The 27195-nt window shown below is 47.5% G+C and overlaps 1 protein-coding gene across 1 annotated transcript; it reads left to right on the forward strand.

Moving 5' to 3' along the window:
- The first annotated feature begins 22279 nt into the window (after nucleotides 1–22279).
- Nucleotides 22280–26477, forward strand: PIM3 (Pim-3 proto-oncogene, serine/threonine kinase). Its single transcript, XM_033162379.1, has 6 exons — nucleotides 22280–22525; nucleotides 23168–23277; nucleotides 23461–23511; nucleotides 24009–24372; nucleotides 25731–25907; nucleotides 26229–26477. The coding sequence occupies exons 1-6, from the start codon at nucleotides 22441–22443 to the stop codon at nucleotides 26411–26413; spliced, it is 972 nt and encodes a 323-aa protein (XP_033018270.1). The 5' UTR covers nucleotides 22280–22440; the 3' UTR covers nucleotides 26414–26477.
- The last annotated feature ends 718 nt before the right edge of the window (nucleotides 26478–27195 follow it).

Consider the following 27195-nt stretch of genomic DNA (forward strand, 5'->3'; position numbering starts at 1 on the left):
CAGATCTCAATCTGGCTCCGGGAGTTGAGTAACTCGCATAGTTTCAGTATGAAATACTCTGCAAACCAGTGAAACTACAAGCCAAAACTTGCTGCACTGGCTTGCCTTCAGGAACGCTGCTTGTGGGAAACTGGCTCAGGAAAGAGCAGTCCGTCCTCTCGCCTGCAATAAACATCTCGGCTGGTGGCCCTACTACAACAATGCCTATTTTTTTGCAATGACATCAGTAATGAAAGGCTTTTGCTGCATCCAAAGATGCTGTTAAAAACTTATCGATTCTTGCGGGTTAAAACATTGGCAGGATTTTAAGCACACTTGTAATGTAACAGAATGTATGGATAACTTTGAAAGATAAAAAAAAAATGGAGAAGTATTGATATGCAGTTGAAAATAGGATCAATAGGGCCCGTGGAAGGGATGGAGGGAAGTCAGGAGATTCAGAGTAATCTCGATATTTGGATGCGAAATTGGTTTTGTCGTATGTTTATATTCTTGAAAATCAAATAAGAGTTTATTTTTTTAAAAAAAACACTTATTGATTCTTCTTTAAATAAGTTTTTAATAAGTGCAGTAATGGACTATGCAGAACTAGCAAAATTAACAGGAAAAACTAAGAGAATCAAATGATGGCTGCCTTTTTTGAACTATTTCAAGAAATATTATAGTATGATGAACTCGTGAGCAGCTATGAGCAACAGAAGTAATTCGATTATAATATTGTGGGTATGATTTGATAGACAGGGTGCAGCAGAAGGGGATTAAAAACAACTCCATGGGAAAAGGGGTGGGAAGTTGACAAAAATAAAAGACGAAATTGTGTTTTGACTGTATATGTTAAAAATGCTGAGACTTAATAAAATCTATTGGGGGGGGGAGCTTATTTAAAAGCCCCAGCACACTGTTAGGCTCCGTGTTCAAAGGTAAACATTTCTGCTACCCGTCTCAATGTCTTGCAAAAGCCATTATCTCCATTGAGAAATCCTCTCGCGAAAGAACAGGCAGACAGCAGCGCAGAAATCCAACAATGCATATTTTACATACCTAATTTATGATCGTAATTGCACCAAAGGCTTCTGAGACGATTCTTTTCTACATCTTGGCAACGCACAGTATAATTTCGAGTTACTTTAATATTCCAGTTGCTTTAAATATCCACTTTAGGCGATATCTACATTCATTTGTACGTTTGAGTCAGCGTAATAGCCTCAGAAGCATTCCAAACTGCTGTCTCCGATGGCTGCGAGGGGGGAAGAAGATCCCTCGCAAACTTTAATAATAGATTAATGGCTTTGCCACATCCACCCATCCTTGTGTGCGGACTGAGCGCTTCTGAATTCAGCTTCCATGAGTGCAATGTGGAACGGCCACTGATGTGTGGATGTGGGCAAACCCTTTCCTTAGCCAACCTGCCCCAAATGCTCCAGTAAAATGAAAAATGAAAATCATCAGAATCCACAAGATGACTTGATTAGAATCAATACATCCCTAGCCTCCAATTCACCCTGCTATTGCCCTCCAATTCATCCTGCTATTGCCCCCCTACGACAAGTCAGAGTCTGTGTACACTTCTTCTTCTTCTTCTTCTTCTTCTTCTTCTTCTTCTTCTTCTTCCTCTTCCTCTTCTTCTTCCTCCTCCTCCTCCTCTTCTTCTGCTTCTTCTATCACTCAGAGCTAAGTAAGATTGTCTTTCATGAACACGATCTTAACAGTGAGTCCTTAAGTGACTGTGGAGGCCAGTTCTGCATCCATGCGTCCTTCCACAGTGGGGACATAGGTTTCCGGACGGGAGTTGATCACGGTAAGAGTTTGCCATGTGTGCCTACCTTTTAGCACATTTCTCCCTTTCGTCCTGAGTTCGAGCATCTTCAAAGCCCATGTCACCTTTTGGTAAAGACTGTTCTCCAATTAGAGCGCTCGCAGGCCAGTGTTTCCCAATGTTCAATGTTTACATTTCATTTTTTTAAAGATTTGCCTTGAGAGAGTCTTTAAACCTTTTTTGTTGACCACCACCATTACACTTTCCATTTTTAAGTTTGGAATAGAGTAGTTGCTTTGGAAGATGATAACAAGGCATCCGTACAACATGACCAGTCCAATGAAGTTGATGTTGAAGAATCATCGCTTCGACACTGGTGATCTTTGCTTCTTCCAGTACACTGGCATTAGTTCGCCTGTCTTCCCATGTGATGGGTAAAAAATTTTTGGGAGACACTGTTGATGGAATCTTTCGAGGAGTTGGAGATGGCATTTATAAGTGGTCCACATTTCAGAAGCATACAGTAAGGTCGGTAGTACCCCTTTAAAGCACATCCAAAGCGCATTCCCCACCCCAAAGAATTTGTTAAGGGTTGCTGGGAACTGTAACTCTGTGAGAGGCAAACGGCAATGCCCAGAATCCTTTGAGGCACAAGCACTAACTTGTAGGGCTGACGACAACTCGGGGCCCCTGAAGTATGGGTGGATGGGGCTAAGTTCCCCCTCTCAATCTTGAGGGAACAGGCTGCAGTGGCAGAGTGCTCCGCCAAACCTCCATGTGGCGGTGGAAGGCCCTGCCCATCCTCACAGCCTCTCCCCGGTTCACGTGACATCACACATGTGTGTCGCACGTGTGACATCATACGCATGCAACAAGTCCCCTTGATGTTGGGTGGAACTGGGCACCTCTGCATCAAAGGGAAGAATGTGCTTCTGGCCTGGACTCCAGCGAGGAATAATTCCACTTTTATGGGGCAGCAAAGCAAAATGCTTCTCTGTAACATGCGCTGCCCTAAATGTGCTGCATGGATAAACCCTGATTTAAAATCCTGGGAACACACAAGTTTAAATATGAAGAGTTTCCGGCCCAAATGAATTTCCCTATTTATCAAGGGGGTAGCAAGACATGTGCATCTTTGGAGCATAAATTCAGAAACTGTACACGTGGGAGCTTCTGTACCGTGAAGAGATCGCTGGATTTGAGACATGATATTGTTCAGGAGGCGCTCTTGTTGATCTATGAGATTGCAATGGGATATACGACAGGAAGTAATATTTCCAGCGCATTGGATCAATGGCATTGATTGGCAAACTGCAGCGTGCCAAAGGCATGAAACAGGCATGAGATGATTTCTGATTTGTGAAACCAGTTAACTTTTCTGTCCTGTCATTTTTCCATAATTGATTTTTACTCTGTTCTGCGGGGGCATAATAACAATGATTTTATCAGTAACATTCAAGAAGAAATGATATTCTTATGTCTGAATGTTAAACCCTCATAAGTGCCATTTGCTTTCCTGATAGTCGCCTGCTTCTATTTCATAGCATTGCAAACGCTGTTACTCAAATATGGTAGAGATCTAAGAAAGAAAATAAATAAACAAATTAACAAAGCAAAATGCTTGTTTATAAGATACAGCTGTTCAGATCACAGTTCATTAAATGAGATTTATTTGGGGCAAATCTATTACGCTCCGGGTTAACACCGTGCAAATTGCAGTTCCCATCTTGAGCTAAATATTGTGTTCTAAATAGATGAAAGTTTAATAACAGATCACAAAATGAATTAACTCATTTTAAAAGAAGTTATGTACCTGATGCCTAACTACTTTTATAGTGAGCATGACTTAGTTAGAAGGTTTATTTTGCAGGATTAACTACCACGCTGCTGCTAGTGAATGACTTTCTTATCCATCGAAAATGTAATGCAGAAATTGCAACCCACATGCCTTGCTACTTCCTGTGTTGTGTCAGAGGACTCAAGATTTGAACTATTTATGTAGATGACCAAGGCTGCCTGGATTCTGCTAGCCCAGAGGTGGAAAGAAGGCATAATTTTGACCAAGGAAGAGCGACAGATAAAATTGATGAACTATGCTGAAATGCCCAAACATGCAGGAAGAATTAGAAACCAGGAAGAGGCAGATTTAAATAAAGAATGGGGAGAGTTGATAGCTTATTTGAAAAACTATTGTAAACAATTACATTCATTGGTAGGTTTGACAGAAAACTTGTAGTAAAATTTTGAACTATGGATTGGCAAAGGGTTTAGAACAATATAGTTACGGAAGACGTGCAGAGGGGAAATCCTTACACAGTCCTACATGGTTTTCGAACAGAATGCATTCCAGAAGTTCGTTTGACTTTTGAAATGTTTGGAAACCAAAGCGCGGCTTCCGATTGGCTGCAGGAGTGTCCTACAGCCAATCGGAAGCCGCGAAAGCCACGCGGGACGTTGGGCTGCCGAGGCAAAGTTCGCAAACTGGAACATCTACTTCCAGGTTTGCGGCATTCGAGTTCCAAGTTGTTCGTGAACTAAGCTGTTCGAAAACCAAGGTACAACTGTATGAGGATCCACAAAGGGGGTGGGGAGGGAAGTCAAAGGCGATTTCATGTTTTTATTGTGTTCCGTTTGAAAATTGGGGGACTCAATTTACAAACAGAACACACTGGGAGCCAGTGTGGTGTAGTGGTTAAGAGTGGTAGACTCGTAATCTGGGGACCCGGCTTCGCGTCTCCGCTCCTCCACATGCAGCTGCTGGGTGACCTTGGGCTAGTCACACTTCTCTGGAGTCTCTCAGCCCCACTCACCTCACAGAGTGTTTGTTGTGGGGGAGGAAGGGAAAGGAGAATGTTAGCCGCTTTGAGACTCCTTCGGGTAGTGAAAAGCGGGATATCAAATCCAAACTCTTCTTCAAACTCTTCTTCAACAGGAAGTGGAACATGTTCAGCTTTCAAGGCAAAGTTCGCAAACCAGATCACCTCTTTCCGGGTTTGCAGCGTTCTGTTTCCAAGTTGTTCATAAACTAAGCTCAGTGGTGGAATAACTGGGGAGAACAGACACAAGATACCTTACAGGCCAATAAAGAACTGGACGTCGACTTGCTCAGCTAAGCAAGCAGGTGGAAGTGAACTATGGGCACAGCAGGCGATTATTTCCCCAAGGATTCGGTGCAGTTAACTCAGGACCCATCTGCACAGCTGCAAATAAAACGTTTTGAGTGTGTTGGAAAGTGCAATATACAAATGTATTAAAAAAAAAAGCTGCCCAAGAAGAAGAAGAGTTTGGATTTGATATCCCGCTTTTCACTACCCGAAGGAGTCTCAAAGCGGCTAACATTCTCCTTTCCCTTCCTCCCCGACAACAAACACTCTATGAGGTGAGTGAGGCTGAGAGACCTCAGAGAAGTGTGACTAGCCCAAGGTCACCCAGCAGTTGCATGTGGAGGAGTGGGGACGCGAACCCGGTTCACCAGATTACGAGTCTACCGCTCTTAACCACTACACCACAAGGGAGGAGAGGCCACAGAGAGGTACCGGGATGCTCCCTCGCAGCAGCCACCATTTGGGACAAGCTCATCCTTCTCCCCGAGCTCAGCCTCGGCTGTGCTGGTGAGGGAAATTGGGATGTTTTGGTATCAAATCAGAAGCCAGGTTGGTTTTCGTAATTCCAGGACTGTCCCTGGAAAATCGGGACACTTGGAGATTATGAAAAAATCTGGGTAGATTTATCTCATGATAAACAGAGATTCAGATGAATTTTTTTGTGGTTGGTCATCAGAGCATCGCAAGAGTTTAACAGTATGAAAGCAACATCAAAGGAGGTTAACTTAGATTGGAAGAAAATGCAACATAAACAAACTTTAAAGTGCTGAATTTCCCTGGCACATCACAACATGTTCCCTTTTTTAGAAAGTCCCTCTTTTAACGAATATTAAAAATGAAATGGAAGGAGATGAAAGGGATCTATGCAAATCTGAACAAAATCACCCAAACCTAAATAAACAGAAGCACAAAACACGCTTAAAATTCTGAATCTCCCTGACGAGACACAGCGTTCCCTCTTAAGAATTTTGTCCTCTCATCAGTTACTACGGATAGAAAATGTGCAGTCTTCACCATTGTTTATTTATCTTGTCTGCCCAATGGATAAATTTCAGATCTCTCCCTGTCTCCACTTAAAATTTGCCCCCAAGTGTTTGTCTCTCAGTGTACGATACAGATATATGATAAACCGGTTCTTCAATCTGGTTTAAACCAAAGCAGTGGGTACTTTCAGAATATGGCTTAATTCTGAGCCTCTGTTCCAGAGCGGCAGAGGGGAGCGAATGCAAATCCTGTAAATAATAAGGTAGCATAGGCCAGTGTTTTTCAACCACTGTTCCGCGGCACACTAGTGTGCCGCGAGATGTTGCCTGGTGTGCCGTGGGAAAATTACTTTATATATAGTCAATATAGGCACAGAGTTAATTTTTTTAACATTTTCTAATGGTGGTGTGCCTCGTGATTTTTTTCATGAAACAAGTGTGCCTTTGCCCAAAAAAGGTTGAAAAACACTGGCATAGGCAACACCGTATGGACGCGAATACTCTAGAAATAAAGTAGCACTCTTCATTTGTGACTTCTGTGAGATGAGCCGGCCTTGCTCAGTTGGTTAGAGCATGGTGCGGATAACGCCAAGGTTGCAGGTTCAATCCCCGTATGCAGGGCCGTTTTTACCCAGGGGTGCAAGGGGTGCGGGGCACCTGGGCGCCGAATTCTGGGGGGGGGGTACCAAATGTATACCTACTGTATACTGGTCCCTCTCGATCAGTGGCAGTGAAACCAATGGAGTGAAAGTCCCCGCACCCCCCCACCCTACACTCTGTTACTCTGTAGCGTCAAATATTCCCAAGTCAGGAAACAAAAGCAGTTATTTCCGCTGCGTCATTGTTACAGGTGAGCAAATTTCCTCCCCCAAAAAAGGTCAACAACTTTGGCTTCACCTTTTCCAAAGAAAGCTCAACAACTTTGAGTTCGGCCCCCCCCTAATTTTTTTGGGGCAGCTAAACTAAATTTGGGGGCGCTGGGCGGATCTTTGCACCCCTGCGACGCATATGCTAAAGACGGCCCTGCCCATATGGGACAGCTGTGTATTCCTGCTTTGCAGGGGGTGGACTAGAGGATCTTTAGGGTCCCTTCCAACTTCTTTGATTCTATGATTTTAGGATAATCTTTCTGTGTTGCTAGCCAACAGGTGAACTCATAGCTGGGACTGAGGAGTGAGTTCATCATTGCAGAGGTGTCTGTGGAGGGGATATATTGATTGAAAATATATTGTATTGTAACTTTTGAATATATTTTTTTTAAAAAAGAGTGAGTTTTTGTGACACCGGGACTCCCCAAAGCTGCTGTGTCCCCCTGCTTTTTGGTGCACTTTTCCCCTTTCTTCTGGTTCTTGGAATCTCTGTAGTTTGACCTTCCTTTTTTCCTAGCAACCAGATGCATCTTTCCTGTGATGGGTTTGTCTGAGATGAGGTACTCTCTAAATGTTTATTTCTGCACAGATTACTACTACAGTGGTACTTGGGTTTTCGAACGTCTCCTATGACGAACATTTCAGAACTCGAACGTTGTAAACCCGGAATAATAATAATAATTTATTATTTGTAACCCGCCCATCTGGCTGGGTCTCCAGTAAATGCTTCCGTTTTCGAGCACGCCTCAGAAGTCAAACGGCTTCCGCTGAGTGTATATGTTATTTTTCTCAATTTTCTCTATTAAAGTCGCAGGCAGCCCTTTGCGCCTCAGTTTTCGAACGTTTCGGAACTCAAACGGTCTTCCAGAACGGGTTGCGTTCAATAACCGGGGTACCGCTGTACCCGAAAAGGACCCTGCTACTTTCGTAAAGAGAAACTGCGTTACAACACCATGAAACCAGACGGCGCTGTGGAGTCCCGTCTTTCGCCAACGGGATTTCCCTGTATGGCGTTTACAACGTTTTTAACGGAATCGCTTTTTTGATGTGTCTAGTTCCGGCCTAAGCATTTGCGGCTGTTCAAGAAACTCACCCACCACAAAGGGAAATGCAAAATATGAAGAGTCTGCAAAAGGATTTAACCATGTCTCCTGCTATACAGGAGCTAACAAGCACTAAAAACTTACAATCTGAACAGATTGCTCAGAAGTCTCTTTCGTTTTAATGGTGTTTCTTCCCAAATAAGAGGGTGGAGAATTGCAGCCTAGACTGGGCTTTAGGGTTGGCATTGGGCGACAGTACGCTTCTTTTGCCTTTATCAGTTCAACGGGTTAAGCCTTTTCTAGTATGGAAATACAATTATGGAAAAAGCCTCACCTACGCTATGGTACCACTGCGGCAAGAATGTTACTTTCCCCAAAATGGAAAGCAGCTTACTGGGAAATGATATATAACGAAATGAAAAGGATATTTTAGATAACCTTTGTAAAAAAGAATAAAAAACCCAACCAAAAGCTTTTCTTTTGGGAATTATAGGGGCAGAACTACCTAAACTGTATGCTACCACAGCAACAAGAATGTTACTTGCCCCAAAATGGAAAGAAGCAGGAGTCCCAGCAAAGGAAGAACGGATACAAAAAATTATGGTATATGCAGAAATGGAGAAACTTCCCGGAAGAGTAAGAAATCAAGACAACAATTTTTTTTAAAAAAAATAAAAGAATGGAAATGGTTTATTGAATATTTACAGATATATTGTAAACAGGTCAGAACATTGGCAGGATTATTGTAATAACCTGCAGTTTTATAGGAGTATATATTTAAAGTAGATGATTAAATGAGCAAATTAAGTGAACTTGGGATATACAGAAGATATTAAAAATAAATTTAAGGAACCGCAGAAAGAGGGGGGGAGGAAGTCAAGTGGGGGAATGTTAAGATGATTGTAAAATTAGTTAAATGTATAAATCTGAAAAACATAAATAAAATAATAAATAAATCCTGTGTGCCCCTACTGCTTCTTGATTATGCTGTCGACCCAGATATACATAAGGAAATATATCCTCCAACATTTATCCGATGAAAATAGGGACGTCCTATTCAATGATGATGATGATGATGATGTTATTTATATCCTGCCCATCTCATTGGCTTTCCCAGCCACTCTGCGCGGCTTCCAACATATATAAGAAGAAGAAGAGTTTGGATTTAATATCCTGCTTTTCACTACCCGAAGGAGTCTCAATGTGGCAACATTCTCCTTTCCCTTCCTCCCCCACAACAAACACTCTGTGAGGTGAGTGAGGCTGAGAGACTTCAAAGAAGTGTGACTAGCCCAAGGTCACCCAGCAGCTGCATGTGGAGGAGCGGGGACGCGAACCCGGTTCACCAGATTACAAGTCTACCGCTCTTAACCACTACACCACACTGGCTGTATTATATAAAAACATAATAAAACATTAAACATTTTAAAACTTCCCTATACAGGGCTGCCTTCAGATGTCTTCTAAAGGTTGTATAGTTACTGTACTTATCTCCTTGGCTCGAGGGGGTCGGACAACTCCACACCCTCCAACATTTCTCCGATGGAAATAGGGGCGTCCTAAGGAAAAAGGGGGGCATTCTGGGATCAAATCAGAAACTGGGATGGGTTCTGTAAATCCGGGATTTTTCCCTTGAAAACAGGAACACTTGGGAGGGTCTGAAGGAAACATTACAACATTGGATCAAAATGCTGAACTTGTAGGACTGAAAGTAAAAATCCACACTACGTGCTTAAGTGAAAACTGTGAAGTAAATCCCACTGATTTCAACACTGGTGCTCTTAGGAATGGGATATTATTTTGATGCGAGCAGAGATTCCTCTCTACCTTAAAAACGAAACATAAAAAACCCAAACAGCTTGAAAATATAATTATGGGGGGGGGGAGGGGAGGAGCAAACTCTTCTGAGTTTTGCAATGCCTGCGAAAGCAAAAACAAATGTTTTATAAGTTTCACAAAAGAAACCTCAAAGTACACAAGGCTTGCCCAGCCCTAATTATTTATTGTGAGTCATCAAGAGGAGGGCTCCTCCCTGACCTTGCTGATAAACCCATTGCCAAAAATTCATTGTACCTGCTTTCCTTTTCATGTTTGTTGTTCGGGAGTTGTGCCACCTCAAGGGATCATAGTGCGTCGGGTTCAACTAGGAGCATCTTGTAATCCTCAGCATAAAAAGGTGAATGAAGCAGGCGAGCTGCACAAACAGTCACCGATTCCCACTAAAGCCATTGGTGTCTATTTAGAAGATAGATAAAAAAATAAATAAACAATCAAATTCTATTTTTTGCTCAGTGTCACTACACTCTTTAAAAATTACAGTATCTCTGATTATTTCTCTCCCTCTGGCAATTATTCCACTTTGGATTAAAAGATCTCTTCAGCCGATCAAAAAATGTTGTCCGTGCATTTTGTTATGCACGCAAGAGTTTTACAGCATATACACGCTTTAGATCATAGAATCACAGGACTGCAGACTTGGAAGGGACCCCCAAGGGTCATCTAGTCCAACCCCCTGCAATGCAGGAATCTCCACTAAAGCATCCATGACAGATAGCTGTCCAACCTCTGCCCTTCTCGGTAGTCACGCCTGCCCTGTGGAACACCCACCTGTCGGATGTCAAGGAATTAAACAACTATTTGACTTTTAGAAGATATCTGAAGGCAGAAAGAGTACTGATTATTATTATTACTAGTGGTTTAAACCCGTTAAAATAACGGGTGCTAGAACATTTCTGACACAAAACCCAAGGTCCTGAAGTGCAGGGAGCAGGGCAAACCATGCGCTCCCTACATGGCGTTAAGATTCCTGAGGGAGAAATGACGGCGTGTTTCCTTTTATTGTTCCTGTAGAACAGGTTTCCTTCCAGATGTGTGGGGCTCCCAGCCCCTTTCGGAGTGTGGGGCGGTGGGTGGGGAAGCGAGGGGGGTGAGGCGGCGGCGGCATCATCTCCCGGGAGGCTTCGCCCCCCCCCGGTTCTCCTGCTCCTTCTGCCCAGCGGCGAGAGCGACAGCGTGGCCTCCCTTCTCGGCCTCCCTTCAGCCTCTGGAGCGCCAGCGTTCCATTTCAACCACCGCTTCAACTGCCGCCGCTGCTCCCGGCCCGATCTCTCTGCTCCAATCCCCGTGTCCATGGGGCACATGCTCAGTAGCGCAAACCCAGAGACACAGGGACTGGATGCAGAGACACTTGCATTTTATATATATAGATGATGATGATTATTATTATTATTATTAAAAACCTCCAAGGAAGGAGAGTCCACAACCTCCTGAGGGAGACTGTTCCATCATCAGTGAGAGTCTATTTACCATATTATGTGAGATTGCCAAAGAAAGGCTTTAGCCCTCTCCAGTCCACAGTGGTAATGGAGAAAACCTTCCCAAATATCGGTACTCCTTAATGCTTGCTGCTTAATGAATTAAAATCTCTCTGTGTGGCAGAGAGTCCAAAAAATGTGTGCATATAGGCGAAACCTGAATGTCGTCCCTTGGATCAGATAAGAGTGACAGCAGGGCGTTTTCTCCTAGGCATCTCTTTGCTGTGGCTTTGCGCTTAACTATTGTTCAGATAAAAATGTGTGGCCCCACCCTTTTCCTTACCTTACTCTGCAAGGGCATAAGATTCTCCCAAATACTTTCTTACAAGGGCGGACATGTAAGTTAGGTATCAAGTTTTTGTCTTCCTAATGCTTTTATAAACAGCACTTTGTGCAGAAGCAGTCTCCAAAACACACACAATATCTGCACTCCCATTTACGATCAGAGGATGAATGAGTGGGGTACCAGTCTAGCAGTGAACAGCAGAACCTATGGACCGGTGGACACAGCAGATGAGCAAGGATGAGAGTGTAGAACAAAGGGTAAGAGTCTTGCCCTCACTTTCCACAATGCTTATCACCTCCCCAAGGCCTTGTCCCTCTTTATCAATGATCACTGAAATGGGGATGTCCCTCCCCCCGCAAACATTTCCCACCAAACACATTGTGTCGTGGCCTTTGCAACTTGAAGGCCACATGGAGGTCACATATCAGTGATGGGTACGACTAGACACAAAAGTGGAAAGAGCAATGGATGTGACTCTCACCTTTGCGCAATAGGCTATATTCTGTAACAGGAATAGGAACCCTTTCTGAACCCTCTGTTCTTCTGAGGATGCGGGTGGCGCTGTGGTCTAAACCACTGAGCCTCTTGGGCTTGCCGATTAGAAGGTCGGCAGTTCAAATCCGTGCAACAGGGTGAGCTCCTGCTGCTCTGTCTCAGCACATCAGTGCAAGTAAACAAATATGGAAGGTAAACGGCGTTTCCATGCGCTCAGACTTCCGTCATGGTGTTCCGTTGCACCAGAAGCAGTTTAATCCTGCTGGCCACATGACCTGGAAATCTGTCTGTGGACAAACACTGACTCCCTTGGCCTGTAGCAAGATGAGCGCCGCACCCCATAGTTGCCTTTGACTGGACTTAGCCATCCAGGGGTCCTTTACCTTTACCTTCTTCTGAGAAGCATGTTGCTTGGGGGTGGAGGGTCTGGGGAGGATCCTGGTGGCGCAACAGAAAATTCCCCTTGGGCTCCCAAGCCTGAGGTGCCACATCTATGATGTGCACAGTAAAACAATACTATAAAAACTATATACACAGCGACAGAACACTAACACATCCTGATAAAATCTGCAGATAATTATCCCCAGAGGTATCTAACAAACATGAGAACCAGTGGTTTTCTTAAAAATGCATGACCCAGTTGCTGCCACAGAAGAAAACATCCTGCCTCGCATCCAGGGAAGGCCATTCCAGTCTTCCGCCAGGTCCATGCTCTCACTCTGAAGGCATCTGGCGACTTCCTCCTATCCTACAATTTGACTGCACTGGTTTTTCAGCCGGTATTAAGAAACACGTGCACTCTTAACATCCGTCCTCCTGCTAGTAAAAATCAAAATTAAATTGGGTAGTGCCCTTAACCACAGGATTCCTGAAGGGGAAACTCCCTTGGGTGTCATCTCTTTGGCGGCAAGCCTGCCGAAGGCTAGCTCACTCTCCGAGAGCTGCTAGGTTTCGTTGCCCCCTGATTCAGATGCTAGATAGAATCGTAGAATCGTAGAGATGGAAGGCATCCTGAGGGTCATTTGGTCCAATGCCCTGCAGTGCGGGAATCCTGCCCACAGCCGTCGCTGCGTGGGCTCGATCCACCAACCTTTTGATTAACATCCAGTGTCACAGGATATGTCTCTTCCAAGAGTGGCGTCTCTCGGGTCTCTCCGTCAGGGAAGATCTCTGGAACAGCCCAGCGAGGCCACAGACCATGAGATGTTCATTCCCTTGACCCAACTTCTCCTGCCCCACAGTGCTGCAGCCACAGCTAAATCCTCACTGCACATTTGGTTGGGCAGCCATTCCTTCTGCCCAGGAAAGTGTGAACGGGGGCGAAGACGCTCTAGTTGATGATTCTCAGCTGCCTCGCCAATCTTTAAGAGAAACCACGGCAGCCAAACTGGTGTAAAACCAACCAGATTTTGCAGCGCAGAAACTCCACCATTTGCCCAAGAGCCATCATTCCACCCACCCGAAGCGATCTGTTTATCCTTCAGAGTTAGGCATTATTCCCATGACATTTCATCTTACTGCTTAACCCCCGACTCCCCTTGATGCTACCAATCTATTTCATGCCATTATGTATTTCTAATGTCTTCCTGTTTGTTCGCCTTGTATCCTCAAGTCATCTGTAAGTACCTCTTCCATTCCTCTCCTAGGTACCTCCTGCAACACTCCTCCTTCCCTCCGCCACAAAATCTCATTTTCTTGTGTCTGTCGTCTTCTGATTGCTTGCTTAGAAATGCCTATATTTCATGGTGTGTGTGTGTGTGTTCATTCATTTTTAGAATGGTTAACTTGTTTTAAACTGTTTTATAATGTTGTGTTTATAACGTTGTAACCTGCCTTGGGACCTTAGGGCAAAGGGCAGGTAAGAAACAAACAAACAAACAAACAACAAACAAAATCTTGGGGGGAGTATTTTGTCCCATTTCCTGATGCTTATCTACATCATTTGAAAAGACCGTTGCATTCTTTTCTTTGTTTTACTCCTCTCCAAGCTGCAGTCCTATTCAGAAGGAAACCCCATTGAATTCAATGGGGCTTACTCCCAGGTAAAGAGGACTGCAGATGGAATCATGCATCCTGTCGCCAGTTCTGTGCCTCTGAATCACTGTGATAGCTGTAACAGTTTTACTCAGAAGTAAGTCCCACTGAGTTCAGTGTGGTTTACTCCCAGGGAAGCGGGTATCAAACTGCTGCCTTAATCTCAGCTAAGTGTGCATGGGGTTGTAGCCCTAGCATGTGGTCTGAGGAACTGACTAGATTTGGGCAAGTTTTAGAGTAAACAACATAAAGCATATTTAGAAAAATAAAAGCTGTGGCACATGCTAAAGGTAAAGGTAAAGGGACCCCTGACGGTTAGGTCCAGTCGCGGACGACTCTGGGGTTGCGGCGCTCATCTCGCTTTACTGGCCGAGGGAGCTAGCGTACAGCTTCCAGGTCATGTGGCCAGCATGACTAAGCTGCTTCTGGCAAACCAGACCAGAGCACAGAAACACTGTTTACCTTCCCGCCACAGCGGTACCTATTTATCTACTTGCACTTTGACGTGCTTTCAAACTGCTAAGGAGGAGCTGGGAGCGAGCAACGGGAGCTCACCCCGTCGCGGGGATTCGAACCGCCGACCTTCTGACCGGCAAGCCCTAGGCTCTGTGGTTTAACCTAAAGCGCCATCCGTGTCCTGTGGCACATGCTGCAGCTTCCCAAATGCTTATCCAGCCATGTGCTCAGCTTCTTCTCTAGATGCCCCGCTAGACGAATGCCTCGCTAGACGAAAAACTCGCTAGACGAACGGCATTTGTCTAGCGGAAGCTGCCCCGCAAGACGAAAAAGTCAATGGGGCTGCTTCGCAAGACGAAATTTTTCTTTTAGCGCAAAAACTTCCGCGCTCCATTGCCGCTTCGCTAGGCGAAAAATTCGCTCTACGTAAAAACTCGTAGAACGAATTATTTTCGTCTAGCGGGGCACCACTGTATAAAGAAGGCAGCTTCAACCATGGTTGTGAAACAAACACAGATTTTATAAACTGAAGCTGCAAGCCATGTCACAAGCAGTAAATAAAACCACCACGGAAACTTATGTAACTAGATGTCATGTGCTGCTTGTGTGCAAAGGCAGCATACCTTAGTTATCTATGGATAAAACATTAAGCAACAACTGGCCGTGCCATCTAAAAAAAAGGTGGCATAAGGTTGAAACACATTCAGGTGACCTGCAATCAGATCATCAAGCAGAACATTAGCGTTTAATACACTTTCCTTTAAAAGCAATCTACAATAAGGTTTGTAAAACAAGATCAGGCCTCCGGGGTTCCACACAGAACAGAAGGTTTCAAACTTTTAAAAAATCCCTTCCTGAAGATTTCGTATCTACTCTCCTTCCATCAACCTTCCATTTGCAGAATAGTCCTCATGGGCATTGCTTTCTCTCTTTGCGAAGACAGCAGTGTTGTGCAGGGCTACATTCATCCGTCGGAAATAGCGTCTGGGCGGAATTTCCGAAAATCGGTAAAAAAGTCCGGGGGGAACCAGGTATATGGCAACCCATTGGGGGTTTGGGGGAGGGGAATTTCCTTTAAAAATAGCTCCAAAACGTCAAAATTTCCTTTGGAGATTTTGCAAAAAAAAAAAAAAAGTCCATAACTTCTGCATCCGGATTCTCACTTTTTAAAATATGGCAACCCTAGTGTTGTGCTATGCACTGAGCATTCTGTAGACGGGGGAAATGGGTGTTATCTACTTTCACTATTCAATGTGAAGGTAAGGTAAAGGACCCCTGGATGGTTAAGTCCAGACAAAGGTGATCATGGGGTTGCGGCGCTCATCTCACTTTCAGGCCGAGGAAGCCGGCGTTTGTCCACAGCTAGCTTTCCAGGTCATGTGGCCAGCATGACTAAACCACTTCTGCCACAACGGGACACCATGACAGAAGTTAAGAGCGCACGGAAACGCCGTTTACCTTCCCGCCGCAGTGGTACCTGTTTATCTTCTTGCACTGGCGTGCTTTTGAACTGCTAGGTTGGCAGGAGCTGGGACAGAGCAACGGGAGCTCACCCCATTGCGTGGATTCGAACCGCCGACCTTACAATCGGCAAGCCCAAGAGGCTCGGTGGTTTTAGACCACAACGCCAGTCGCGTCCATACTATCCAATGCAAGTACTGCTCAGGGCAGTCACAGATCTAAATAGACACAGGCCTGTTGATCTTATCGGGTCTGTTCCAAGTAGGACGAACATTGGTTTTTCCAACTGCACAATGATGCGATTTGGTATGGCATTTTTTTCCCCAGCCGGAAGTTGCTGGAACTGTTCCCGTACCTCTCAGGTGGGCGTCATTCTAAGAGTACAAGGGAGGTGTTCATGGTGAGTTCTGGCACATCTCTCTCTAGAAAAATAGCACTGGGTACAGTCTTTGTCTATGTGTTTTTTCAGCGTGTACCAATTCGTTCGGGGAGGGCGGGGCATCTACTAAAGAAAACAGATTCCTACTACAGGGCTCCCAAACCCTTAGTTATATTCTTTAGGGAATTTGATGGTGCCTGTTATCAAAGAGCACATTATCAAGGTGTACCACGTGCCCAATTCTGATACGGTTCGTTATCAAGAGCGAAATTAGTATTATGTCATGAGGGCTGACTATGCCATTTGCCTCTGCACCACTGGCAAAGTCCGTTCCTGGTTTCGCCAGTTAATCACCGGTTAATCATTTGTGCTCAGCTACTAGCAAGGAACAAGTACATTGTCTTTCGGTCGCAGCAACCCCGGGTCACAGTCCGAGATGGTTTCGTCGCTCTTTTCTCCACTTGGCTCAGATTTCTACGTTAAAACCCTGTGCCCTGGCTCCGCTCGTTCTTTCTCAAGATGGCACAGAGTCTTGTCTTTCTCTCCTCGGGATCCCGGGCAAATCGGATGCCACGCTAAACGTATCGTTTGAAACATTGCCTGCGCTCTAGAAAGGAAATGCCACCAGTAGCAACGTTCTGAGAGGCCCGGATGACCACCGACCAGGATGGCTTGGAGGAGGAGACAGGTTCATGGGAGGATAACTCGTACCAGCTGCAACAAAGCCTGATGGCTATGCACAATATCTGCTGTCCAGGGGCAGTTTGCTTCTAAAAACCAGTTGCTGCAAACCGCAGATGGGGAGAGTGCTGTCGTGATCACATCCTGCACCTGGTTGGCCATTGTGAGAAAAGGATGCTGACCTAGATGGGCCACTGATCTGATCCAACAAACTACGATGGCGATGATATTCTTCAGAGAACATAGAGGAGAGATTTCCCTCTGCATGCTGCAGTCTAATTCCCCTCTCACATGCATATTTTTTGTTGTTGTTCAGTCGTTCAGTCGTGTCCGACTCTTCGTGACCCCATGGACCAGAGCACGCCAGGCACGCCTATGCTTCACTGCCTCTCGCAGTTTGGCTAAACTCACACGTGCATATTTATTATTATTATTATTATTATTAAAAATACAGTCAAGTTTTATAACAGTGAGATTAGCTTCATACCCATTTGGCTCTCAACCAATCCATATTTCTGTTGCTTTAACTTTGCCATTATTATTATTATTATTATTATTATTATTATTATTATTATTATTATTTCACAGGATAAAATCGCAACATGCAAACATGAAATATGCAATCAAAACAGAAACAACCCAATAAGCACACACACACACCCAACACATTATAAAAGGGCATTGGTTGCACTACAGAATGTCCCTGTTGTTGTGATAAATAACGCTTTTAAAAAACATACTAGCCCATAAAAGCACTTTTACTAGCCCACCACCCACGAACAGCAATATAAAGGCACTTCTAGCAACCTGGAAGGTGGGGGGGGGGGAGGGAAACTTTTTTGTTTTTTTCCACTCAGTTTACAATAACTTTTCTGTTTGCTTGCCTGGAGCTAACTGAGCACATGGCTTCATGCGAGCTTGCTTATGACAGATGGCACAATCCGGCGCATGGTTTTTGCATCAGCTGAAGCCGTGCCTCTTCACCCGGGCCTTTGGGGTGGCTGATCTGCCATGGCTGCAGCCGAGGACTCCCCATCTGCTATATGATTTGGCTGGTTTAAATTTGATACAATGCTATCAGCATTATATCAAATGCTGCTAGCTAATGTTTGGGAAATCATCGGGAAGAATAACCTTAACCCATATGGAGCCATACGGCACAAAAAATTACTAATGCCACCAGTTGTCTCTTGTCTGGGGGCATAGAGTCCCATACCTCATAATGAAAAGGGAAGCGGGTGGCGCTGTGGTCTAAACCACAGAGCCTCTTGGGCTTGCCGATCAGAAGGTCAGCAGTTCAAATCCCCGCGATGGGGTGAGCTCCCGTTGCTCTGTCCCAGCTCCTGCCAACCTAGCAGTTCGAAAGCACGCCAGTGCAAGTAGATAAATAGGTACCGCTGCGGCGGGAAGGTAAACGGCGTTTCCGCGTGCTCTGGTTTCCGTCACGGTGTCCCGTTGTGCCAGAAGCAGTTTAGTCATGCTGGTCACATGACCCGGAAAGCAGTCTGTGGACAAATGCCGGCTCCCTCGGCCTGAAAGCGAGATGAGCGCTGCAACCCCATAGTCGCCTTTGACTGGATTTAACCGTCCAGGGGTCCTTTACCTTTTTACTTCCGAACGAGGAGCATGAAAAGTTCCCAAGCGGAATATACGTTAGCTAGGCTTGCTACTTTATTTTCCTGTTAGATACCTGTGCTTGGTAGGTACCTGTATGGAGTCTTACGTGAGGGGTAGATCCTCTGGTGAGAGACACACCATGCTCCTTCTAGGGTCAGAAGCTGTCAGCATGCAACAGCAGCGGCACCTGGGGAAGAGCTTCAACTGGGCAGCTAAACCAGGTGAGGGTAGCCGATGGGTCTCAAACCCTCCGTTGATTTAGGGACTTCTCATGCATGTGAGCATAGGCTCCAGCAGATGAAACCAATAGTACAGAGTTTTTCAACCTTTAGGGGTCCACGGCTCCCTTGACCAACTGCATTCTTTCTGCGGCACTGCTGTGGGGCTCAGGAGCCCAGTCATGTCACCCCTTGCCTGCAGAGCCGACAGCCCCTCACTCCTCCCTTGCGGAGGGTTCCCTCGGCCTCCTCTCTTCTCCCCTGTCCTCTGGGCAGCCGCAACTGCTGCCCCTGGTCTCTGGGTCCCTGCCTCCTCTTCCCTGCCCCAAAGAGAGATGCCTCTTCACATTGCCCCACAGGGCCCCGGGAAGCAAGCCCTGGCCAGCCCCAGAGGCACCGTTCGCCCGTGGAGCATGTAGCCAAGGCTGCTGCGACAAACCTTTGGGGGGCAGAGATGCGAGAGGGCACCAGAGGAGGGAGAAAGGCCAGAGTTGCCCGCAGCACCCCTGACCATCATTCAAGGCACACTGGTTGAAAGCCAGTGCAATAGCGAGTGCAACACACAGAAAGGGGGGTTCTGCGCGTGCTGTAAAGGCAGGAGCAGATGGAGCTTGCCAACCTGGGAAGGAAAACTCTGGTCCTCCTCTGCTGCCCTCGAAGCAGACTTGTTGCCATTAGGTAAACGCCAGGGGGAAAGTGACGGCCAAACGAAAAATTAATAGGAAGCCATATAACCACCCCAGAAGTCAATCACGGCAGATGTTCAATAAATATTATCTAACCTGTGCTAAAGGTTTGCGCAAGCAAATCCGCTTGTACGTTCAATGAATAGATCGTCTGGAGGAGCCCTGACAAAGTGGTTTGACATACAATTATTTCTTAGGGCTTTTGTTTCGGTTTTTTTTTTTTTAAATCTCCCATCAAAAACCTAGGTGCAATATAGCTTAGCTGCTACTATCCCATAAACTGCAATGCATATACACCTGCAAAACCAGCTTCTTACTTAAGGGGGTCTTCAGAAAGTCACCGCATCCTTTACTTAATATAACAAAATAACCGTCCCTTAAGACTCCCCCCTCTTCTTTGCAAGGAGCCACTGGGTTCTGCCAGTCCAGCTCTCCAAATGTCTTGCTGAAGCAGGCTGCAAAAAGCATTCTGCGTAAAAACTGGAGGGTTTTCCCCCGACTCCCCCCCCCCCCAGTGCTTTAGAAATGCTTTTCCAAACGCGTGAGCCTTGGCAGCTCCGATATATAATACGCGGCCATGTGGCTTTCCTTTGGCCCGTCGGGAGGCGGACGAGCGTTTCCTCGTAGCCTTGGCGCCCCCTGTGGAGGAGGAAGGAAAGTGCACGGGCTCTGCCCCAGACGTCAATGAGACGCCTATTAAGGACAAGCAAGAATTCAAACGTGAGACGCTGCGGCGCGTGCACGTTTCTGGCTATCTCTGAGACTCTTTGTGGGTGGGTGGCTCTGCGTACAGTTTCAGCGGCGGGCGCTGCCAGGCAAAATAACCGTGCTTTTTAAACAGTTGATATATTTTGGTCCCAAATCTGCTGGGGGGGGGGGAAACGTGTCGGGCGCTGCCCCCCCCCGTCTAAAATGCAAGCGCAGATATAATTTGCAGAATTTAATACGGTGCTGGCAATGAGATTAACGCAGCATCAGGCACTCAGGTCGCTATCAATGCACAAGAGGCTTTTTTTTTAGCTCTCAAACTAGCTTGCATCTTTTTTTTCTTTTCCTGGGGAGCTGGTGCGTGCAACATCAGACAGGGGCAGCTCCATCTTGGCACATGTTGCAAACCTTCGCACATGGGGGCGAGGGTGGGGGGGAGAGGGGAAGGGTCCTCTGAAAAGAACCGCGGCAAACTGAAAAGGGAGGTGCGCCGCCCTGGAGAAAAAAGCACGCCCGCCCCACGATGCAGACTCAGTCCCCACCCAACTCTGGAGCCTTAAATCATAACATTGCTTACGGGTTGCTATTGCTAAACAGCGCGCGCATGTGCGCGGGCAATGAATTCCTGGCGCTCTTGGGCATCGCACCACGATGCGCCCGGCTGCAAGTTTCCTAGGGGTGGGCGGCGGGGAGATGAGCGCTCCGAGTGCAATGCATCTCTCTAAGGTGCGACTGTAGCCTGGCAGGAGTCAAGTGCTGCGGCAGCAAGGCTGGCGATCCGTGGAAGGAAGATGCTAAATGGCGCGGGTTGCTTTTTGGGGAGGAGGGGTGGAAGTTGGGGTTGCAAATTGCAATGCACAAAGCAGCACTAATAATAATAATAATAATAATAATAATAATAATAATAATAATAATAATAATACTGTAGGAATAATAACAATAATAATAATGCAAAGGACCCAGCCCACTGCGCGTTACCCCAGCCCGGTGATGATGATGGCGGCTGGCTGTTGCCCCCCCCCCATGCCCGCCTGTCTCCCCCCCCCCTGCAGACGCAGCGTCTCTAACCCGCGGAGAATGACCTTCCCCACCGCCGCCCGAGAAAAGGCGCGCCGAGGAATTCCCGCCCTGCGCTCGTAAGCCGCCCTCTTCCCGCTCATGCATATGCAAATCCGGCTCCCCTCCACTGGCTGCGGCGAGAAAAGCCGCCCTTCTCATTGGGCGCCGCGCTCCAGCGCATGCAGATAAGATGAGAACCTTCCCTTTTTTTTTCCCCCTCTCGCCCTCGCCCCGCCTCCGGTGATGAGAATTTTTCAGACGGTGTAACTTTGCGCGTCTCTCTTACTATCAGCAAATAGTTCCGGGGAGCACCGGGGGCGGCGGCCGCCTCGAAAGCCGCAGCGGCCCCAGCTCGCCGAGAAAGAGTGAGAGAAGCCAGCCACAACCCCCCACCCCACCTCTCGGACCTACTCCTAGCGGTGGAGATCTGGGGGGTTAGAGGGTGGGGGCGGGGGAGGACACCGCGCGTTCCTACCGCCAGCCAGTTCCCCCGCGGATGGATATTACCGTAATGTGCGGGTGCGCAGCGAAATATCGAGAGTTAAGAAGAGGCGGCGGCGCGGAGCGAAGGGCTCAGAACAGGCGAGCGCTGGTGGGAAGAGGTTGAGTCGCTGCTGCTGCTGCTTCTGCTGCTGCTTCGGGGTTGCGCGCCTCCCTTGCGGCGCTGGATTGACTTCGGAGCCGCGCGGGCTCCAGCCCAGTGGATTTTCGTTTCGCGTGGGATCCATTTTCCCCCCCACCGCCCAAAAACCAACAACAATTCGTGGCTCTTGGACCAAGCAACGGAGATCATTGTTTTCCTTCTATATTTATAATAAATAAATATATATATATTTAGGGTTTTTTGTTTTGTTTTGTTTCTTTTCTCCTCTGTTTTCGTCTGGGATTCTCTGCTCGTCTCCGGGAACCAATATATTTTTGGAGAGGGTGGTGTGTTTTTTTTCCTTCCATCAGAGAAGAAGAAGGGGGGGCAAAAGATCTGCAAGATCCCTCCCGCCACCCTCGACAGCTGCTTACAAGTCGCGATCTCCGTCTTGGGGGAGAGAGAGAGAGCCTCCGTCGCTGGCCTTTCTCAACTGCGCTCATCAGCTGCTTTTTTTTTTTTAGGGGGGAAGGGGGTGTTGTTCATCGTCCTCCCCCCGTTTTCCCTTCTCCGTTTTCTGCCCATTGACTTTTGACAACCTCGAGGGAAGCGGGGGGCGTCGGATCTCCGCATCGCGCTGGTGGTTCCCCCCTTTATTCCTGCCCCCACCCCACCCTTCCAGCCGCCGCCCCCCCCTTTTTTTGGAAGATGTTACTTTCCAAGTTCGGATCCCTCGCTCATCTCTGCAACCCAACCAGCATGGACCACTTGCCCGTCAAGATCCTCCAACCAGGTAAACAAGCCGTGACATTTGCTTCTCCTCGTTTTTTTCCGCGGGGGAAAGGGGGGGGTTCTGTTTTATTTTTATTTCTTCCCTGCGCGGGGGGGGGGGGAGAGATGTATGTGCATGTGTTCTGTAAGCCTTCTGCGTCGCTGGAGCTGCGGCATCTTTTCTTACCACGGTCTCGGCAGTGGGGTAGATTTTCTGCTATTTTGGGGGGTGTTAGAAAACACACCCGATCCTGGATAACCCAGTTCTAGCGGTTGGGTTTGTGTGATTTTTTTTTTTTTTTATTTCACCCCCACCCCAATCCCCCGACGTGCATCCTCACCTACCAACATGTCTGGGAGTGGTGGCGTTTGTTGGATAATTCCAAGGATGGGAGAGGCGAAGGACACGTGAAAACCCCTTCCCCACGTCAAATGGGCTTGTTTGCAACTGGCTTTTCCTTCCTGCCGGAGTTTGTTGTTTGGGTGATTTCCACTTGCGACCTTTTCGTGGGTGGCTCTGTTTCGAGGACGGTTTCGGGGTGTGTGTGTGTGTTTTCTCTCTCCCTGGAGTGAGCTGGCTCCTCCGTCTCCCAAAGGTGCCCTCAGTGATAACGTCGCCCCCCCCCTTTCTAATGCCCCTTCTTGTTTCCTTCCCGCCTCTTAGTGAAACTGGAGAAGGAGCCGTTCGATAAAATCTATCAAGTGGGCTCCGTGCTGGGCAGCGGGGGATTTGGCACCGTCTATGCCGGGAACCGCATCTCCGATGGCTTGCCGGTAAGACGAGGCTGCCGACCACGAGGCTTTTGTTGCTGCTTCCACCCCCGCAGCCCCCCTCCCCCCATCGTGCGTGGCTGGAAATCCCGGCCACGGACCCACCTCCCCCCCCCCACTGGAGCGAGGCGGTGTCCCTGTGCCAGCGACCACCCCCCCAACCCCCTCTTTTCTTTTCGCCCCCAGGTTGCCGTCAAACACGTCATGAGGGAGAGGGTGACAGAATGGGGCACAATTGTAAGTATCCCGAATCCTTGTGTTATACAGCCTCTCCCCTGCGCTACTCTGCCCCCTCCCACTGCATTTATCATGGAGGGCTAGCTATTGTTTGTGGGGGTCCCCTTTCCCCGCCCTCTAGGCTGCTGCTCCCGCCACTATCTCCACCTCTCCAGCGTCTGTTATTGTTTACGTTTTTTCGGGGAAGGGGGGAGATTTGGCGGGGTTTCTTCTCCTCCTCCTCCTCCCCCCCCTCCGCCCTCCCCTTTTGACTGCGGCAGGAGAGAGAGCAGTCTTTGGGCTTCCCCTTCAAGCCAGCCTCCCTGCTCTGCTGGAGTTTCCATTTGCAGGAAGCCCCGCGATTGGTTTTTCAGATGGCCAAGAAAGGGGGATTTTCCCTTCCTTCCCCGCCTCCCCGCCTCCCCTCTTGGTATTCCGAAAGCTTCATCATGTCTTCCTTTGCCCCCCCCCCTCTCTCTTTTCCCTCCTCCTCCTCCTGGTCCTGCTGCTGCTTTCAGGGTGGAGTTATGGTGCCCTTAGAGATCGTTCTGCTCAAGAAAGTGGGGTCCGGCTTCCGTGGGGTCATCAAGCTGCTGGACTGGTACGAGCGGCCCGACGGCTACTTGATCATCATGGAGCGGCCCGAACTGGTGAAGGACCTCTTTGACTTCATCACCGAGAAGGGAGCCCTGGATGAGGAGACGGCCAGGGGCTTCTTCCGACAGGTCCTGGAGGCGGTTCGCCATTGCTACAGCTGCGGCGTTGTGCACAGAGACATCAAGGACGAGAACCTGCTGGTGGACCTCAGGACAGGGGAGCTGAAGCTGATCGATTTCGGCTCCGGGGCCCTCCTCAAGGACACCGTCTACACGGATTTCGATGGTAGGCTCCCCCCTCCCACCCAGAATCTCTCAATCTCTCTCTCTCTCCCTCCCTCCCTCCCTCCCCATGAAAGTGCCTCCTTTCTCTTAGTCACATTTTTTCGCCTCCTACCACCGACGAGGTATTTCTGCAGCCAGTAACAGATCTGTCAATTAAATCCTTCGCACCAGAGGCGGCTTGTGGGGGGGCGTCGAGTTGCGTAGGAAGAGAAGCGATTCCAGGCTGTGACGCAGCAATATATATATATATATATATATATACACACATACACCATGCCTTAGGAAGGATAAAAAAGGCATTTTCCTAGAGGGCAACGTGTTTACAGTTCCTCTGCCAACCTTTCTATCTGTGACCCTCTTGGGTTTATATCCCCCCCTTCCAAATCTCACCCAACCACCCACCCTTCCCCATACCTCTTTCCCAGACTGATGCTTTAGAAAACCCTGCATTGCAGATTGAGGAGGCGAGAGGGAGTTATCCCTCCCTTCTTTCAAGTTAAAAGGAGACTTGGCTTCTCCAACTTACTGTTGCTGTTTTTTCCCTTATGGGTGGGGAAAGGGTTTTTTTTTCCCCTCCTCCCTGGGGCGAACGGGAGAGAGAGATATCAATGGGGGCTTCTTCCCTGCCCGCCTCTCTCTCTCTAGTCGGCTGCATCGTTTAGCATCTGTTTGTTGTGAAACCGGAGCCTCGTGGCCATGTGACCTTCAGCATCACGAATTCTCCGGGTTTTTTTTTTATTTGGTATCCAAGTAACAGCTCAGTGCAGAGGGAGGGCAGTTGCTAGCAACCTCTTACGCAGAGAGGCAGATTTCTCTGCTCCTTAAAATATATATAATATTATATATATATCCTCATTGATTTATTTTCACAAGGAAAGTGGCCGGTTTGAACGGGCTTTCGGAACCAATCAAAGCTGATTTAGCTATATATAGCAAGCGAGACCCGAGTTTCACCTTTTTTCCTCTCTCTCTCTCTGTTTCCCTCCCCTCCCCTTTCTCTTCTCTCCCTTTGTCCTTTGTGTCTATTTTTGGTGTGGTGCTGCAGACGCCATGTGCTGGGGGAAGCAAGCTTTATGTTAGTAAACAGTCAGCTGATGAGGATATGCACTATCCCCTGCGAGAGAATAGAGCCACCCCGGGGGCCAGATTAAAACGTGACCTAATACTAGGCATGATATAAGCTCTAGAATTTTCCAGCCTACGTTTGTGTGGTGTGGTTTTTTTTTAAAAAAAAAACAACAACAACAAAAAACGGGGCTCGTTTTTAAAAATATATACACACGTGCGCCCAGGCTGTTGCATGATCTCAACGGAAAGTTCGGCCAACGTAAAACAAATCTCCGTCGTCTTTTTTTTCAGGGACGCGAGTATACAGCCCTCCGGAATGGATCCGGTACCACCGATACCATGGGAGATCAGCCACTGTGTGGTCTTTGGGCGTCCTCTTATATGATATGGTCTGCGGCGACATCCCCTTCGAGCAAGACGAAGAAATCTTGAGGGGAAGGCTATACTTCAGGAGAAGAATTTCGTCTGGTAAGTGAGGTGTCGGAAGACCACCACCCCCCAGGCAGTTGAAATCACAAAATTATCTCCCCAACAGGTTTTTTTATTTTACCGTTTTAACTAGCCCATTTTATTACTAGCCAAGACAGACGTTGACCATCGATCACGTTGTCAACCGAGATCAAATCGATATTCGTTGTCATGGGGCCCCTAAAAGGCATGGAGGGGGGGCCCTCTCCCATAGGCCGTTGCCAATTCTTGGCCTTTTTGTAATCTGGCACCGAAAACAACCGCATGGCACCCTAACCCCTTTCTCCTCCTCCTCATTCGCATTTCCTGTTTGCATTTCAGAATGCCAACAGCTGATCAAATGGTGCCTTTCTCTGAGGCCTTCGGACCGGCCGACCCTCGAGCAGATCTTCGACCACCCCTGGATGCACAAGTCGGACGTCGCCAAGTCAGAGGATTGCGACATCCGGCTACGGACCATTGACACGGATGTTTCCAGCACAAGTTCGAGCAACGAGAGCCTGTGAAATTGACGAGGACCTTGCGGCGGGAGGGGAGGAGCCACGAGTGGGGAGGGGAGGAGTCCAGAGTGCTGCTACTGCTGCTGCCATATGTAGGAGGGGCTGGGGTGTGTGGAAACTGCATTCATTATTCCGTAGTCTGAATCTTTGTCGGAGAGACTTGATTTTTTGAATTTTTTTCTCCCCTTTTTGCCGGTTTCTGCTTTGGAACGAGAGATTTCCTTTGGAAACGCTGTTGTTTGGGAGTTTATGGGGCCAGTACTTAGTCAAAGGCTGCCCCCCCTTTTTTTTTCCTTAAGGCAAAAGCAGTAACCTCTTTAAAAAATAACACAGTGAAAACCTTTTCGCTCTCATAGAGCCTGGACTAGATTTAATTTGCTTTTTTGAGTGCCTTTTTGAAAGCTGCTTCAGTGGGACTTTCTTTTTTTGAGCTGTGTATGTCCAAAGAGGACCCCGCGCATGATAGGACCGTGTTCCCTCGAGCCCCGCTGCGAAAGGCGCTGGGGGGGGGAAGCAATTTCTATGATGCCCTGGGGAAACATGTTCAGTGATTGAATGAAGTAGTCCCGTCCTCTGGCGATGGAATACTTGAACACAGACATTTCACTCCTTCCTGGCCCCCCCCCTCCGCCCCACGCTTTCCCCCATCCCCCCCCCGACTCCCCCCTCCAATACGACCTCTGCTGCTCCCCACTGTTTCCAATAGGCTGCAAATGTTCTCAGCTGTTTTATCAGGAACTTCACTCGAAACTTCATTTCATCATCTCTTCCACTGGGCACACACAACA

The sequence above is a fragment of the Lacerta agilis genome, chromosome 10 (genome assembly GCF_009819535.1).
Source record: "Lacerta agilis isolate rLacAgi1 chromosome 10, rLacAgi1.pri, whole genome shotgun sequence".
Lineage (NCBI taxonomy): Eukaryota > Metazoa > Chordata > Lepidosauria > Squamata > Lacertidae > Lacerta > Lacerta agilis.

Bases quoted from the DNA above. Each gene is read 5' to 3' on its own strand.
- PIM3 (XM_033162379.1), top strand. From the start codon at position 22,441: ATGTTACTTTCCAAGTTCGGATCCCTCGCTCATCTCTGCAACCCAACC. The intron at 22,526-23,167 runs GTAAACAAGCCG...CCCGCCTCTTAG, and splicing joins CGTCAAGATCCTCCAACCAG to TGAAACTGGAGAAGGAGCCG. The intron at 25,908-26,228 runs GTAAGTGAGGTG...TTTGCATTTCAG, and splicing joins CAGGAGAAGAATTTCGTCTG to AATGCCAACAGCTGATCAAA.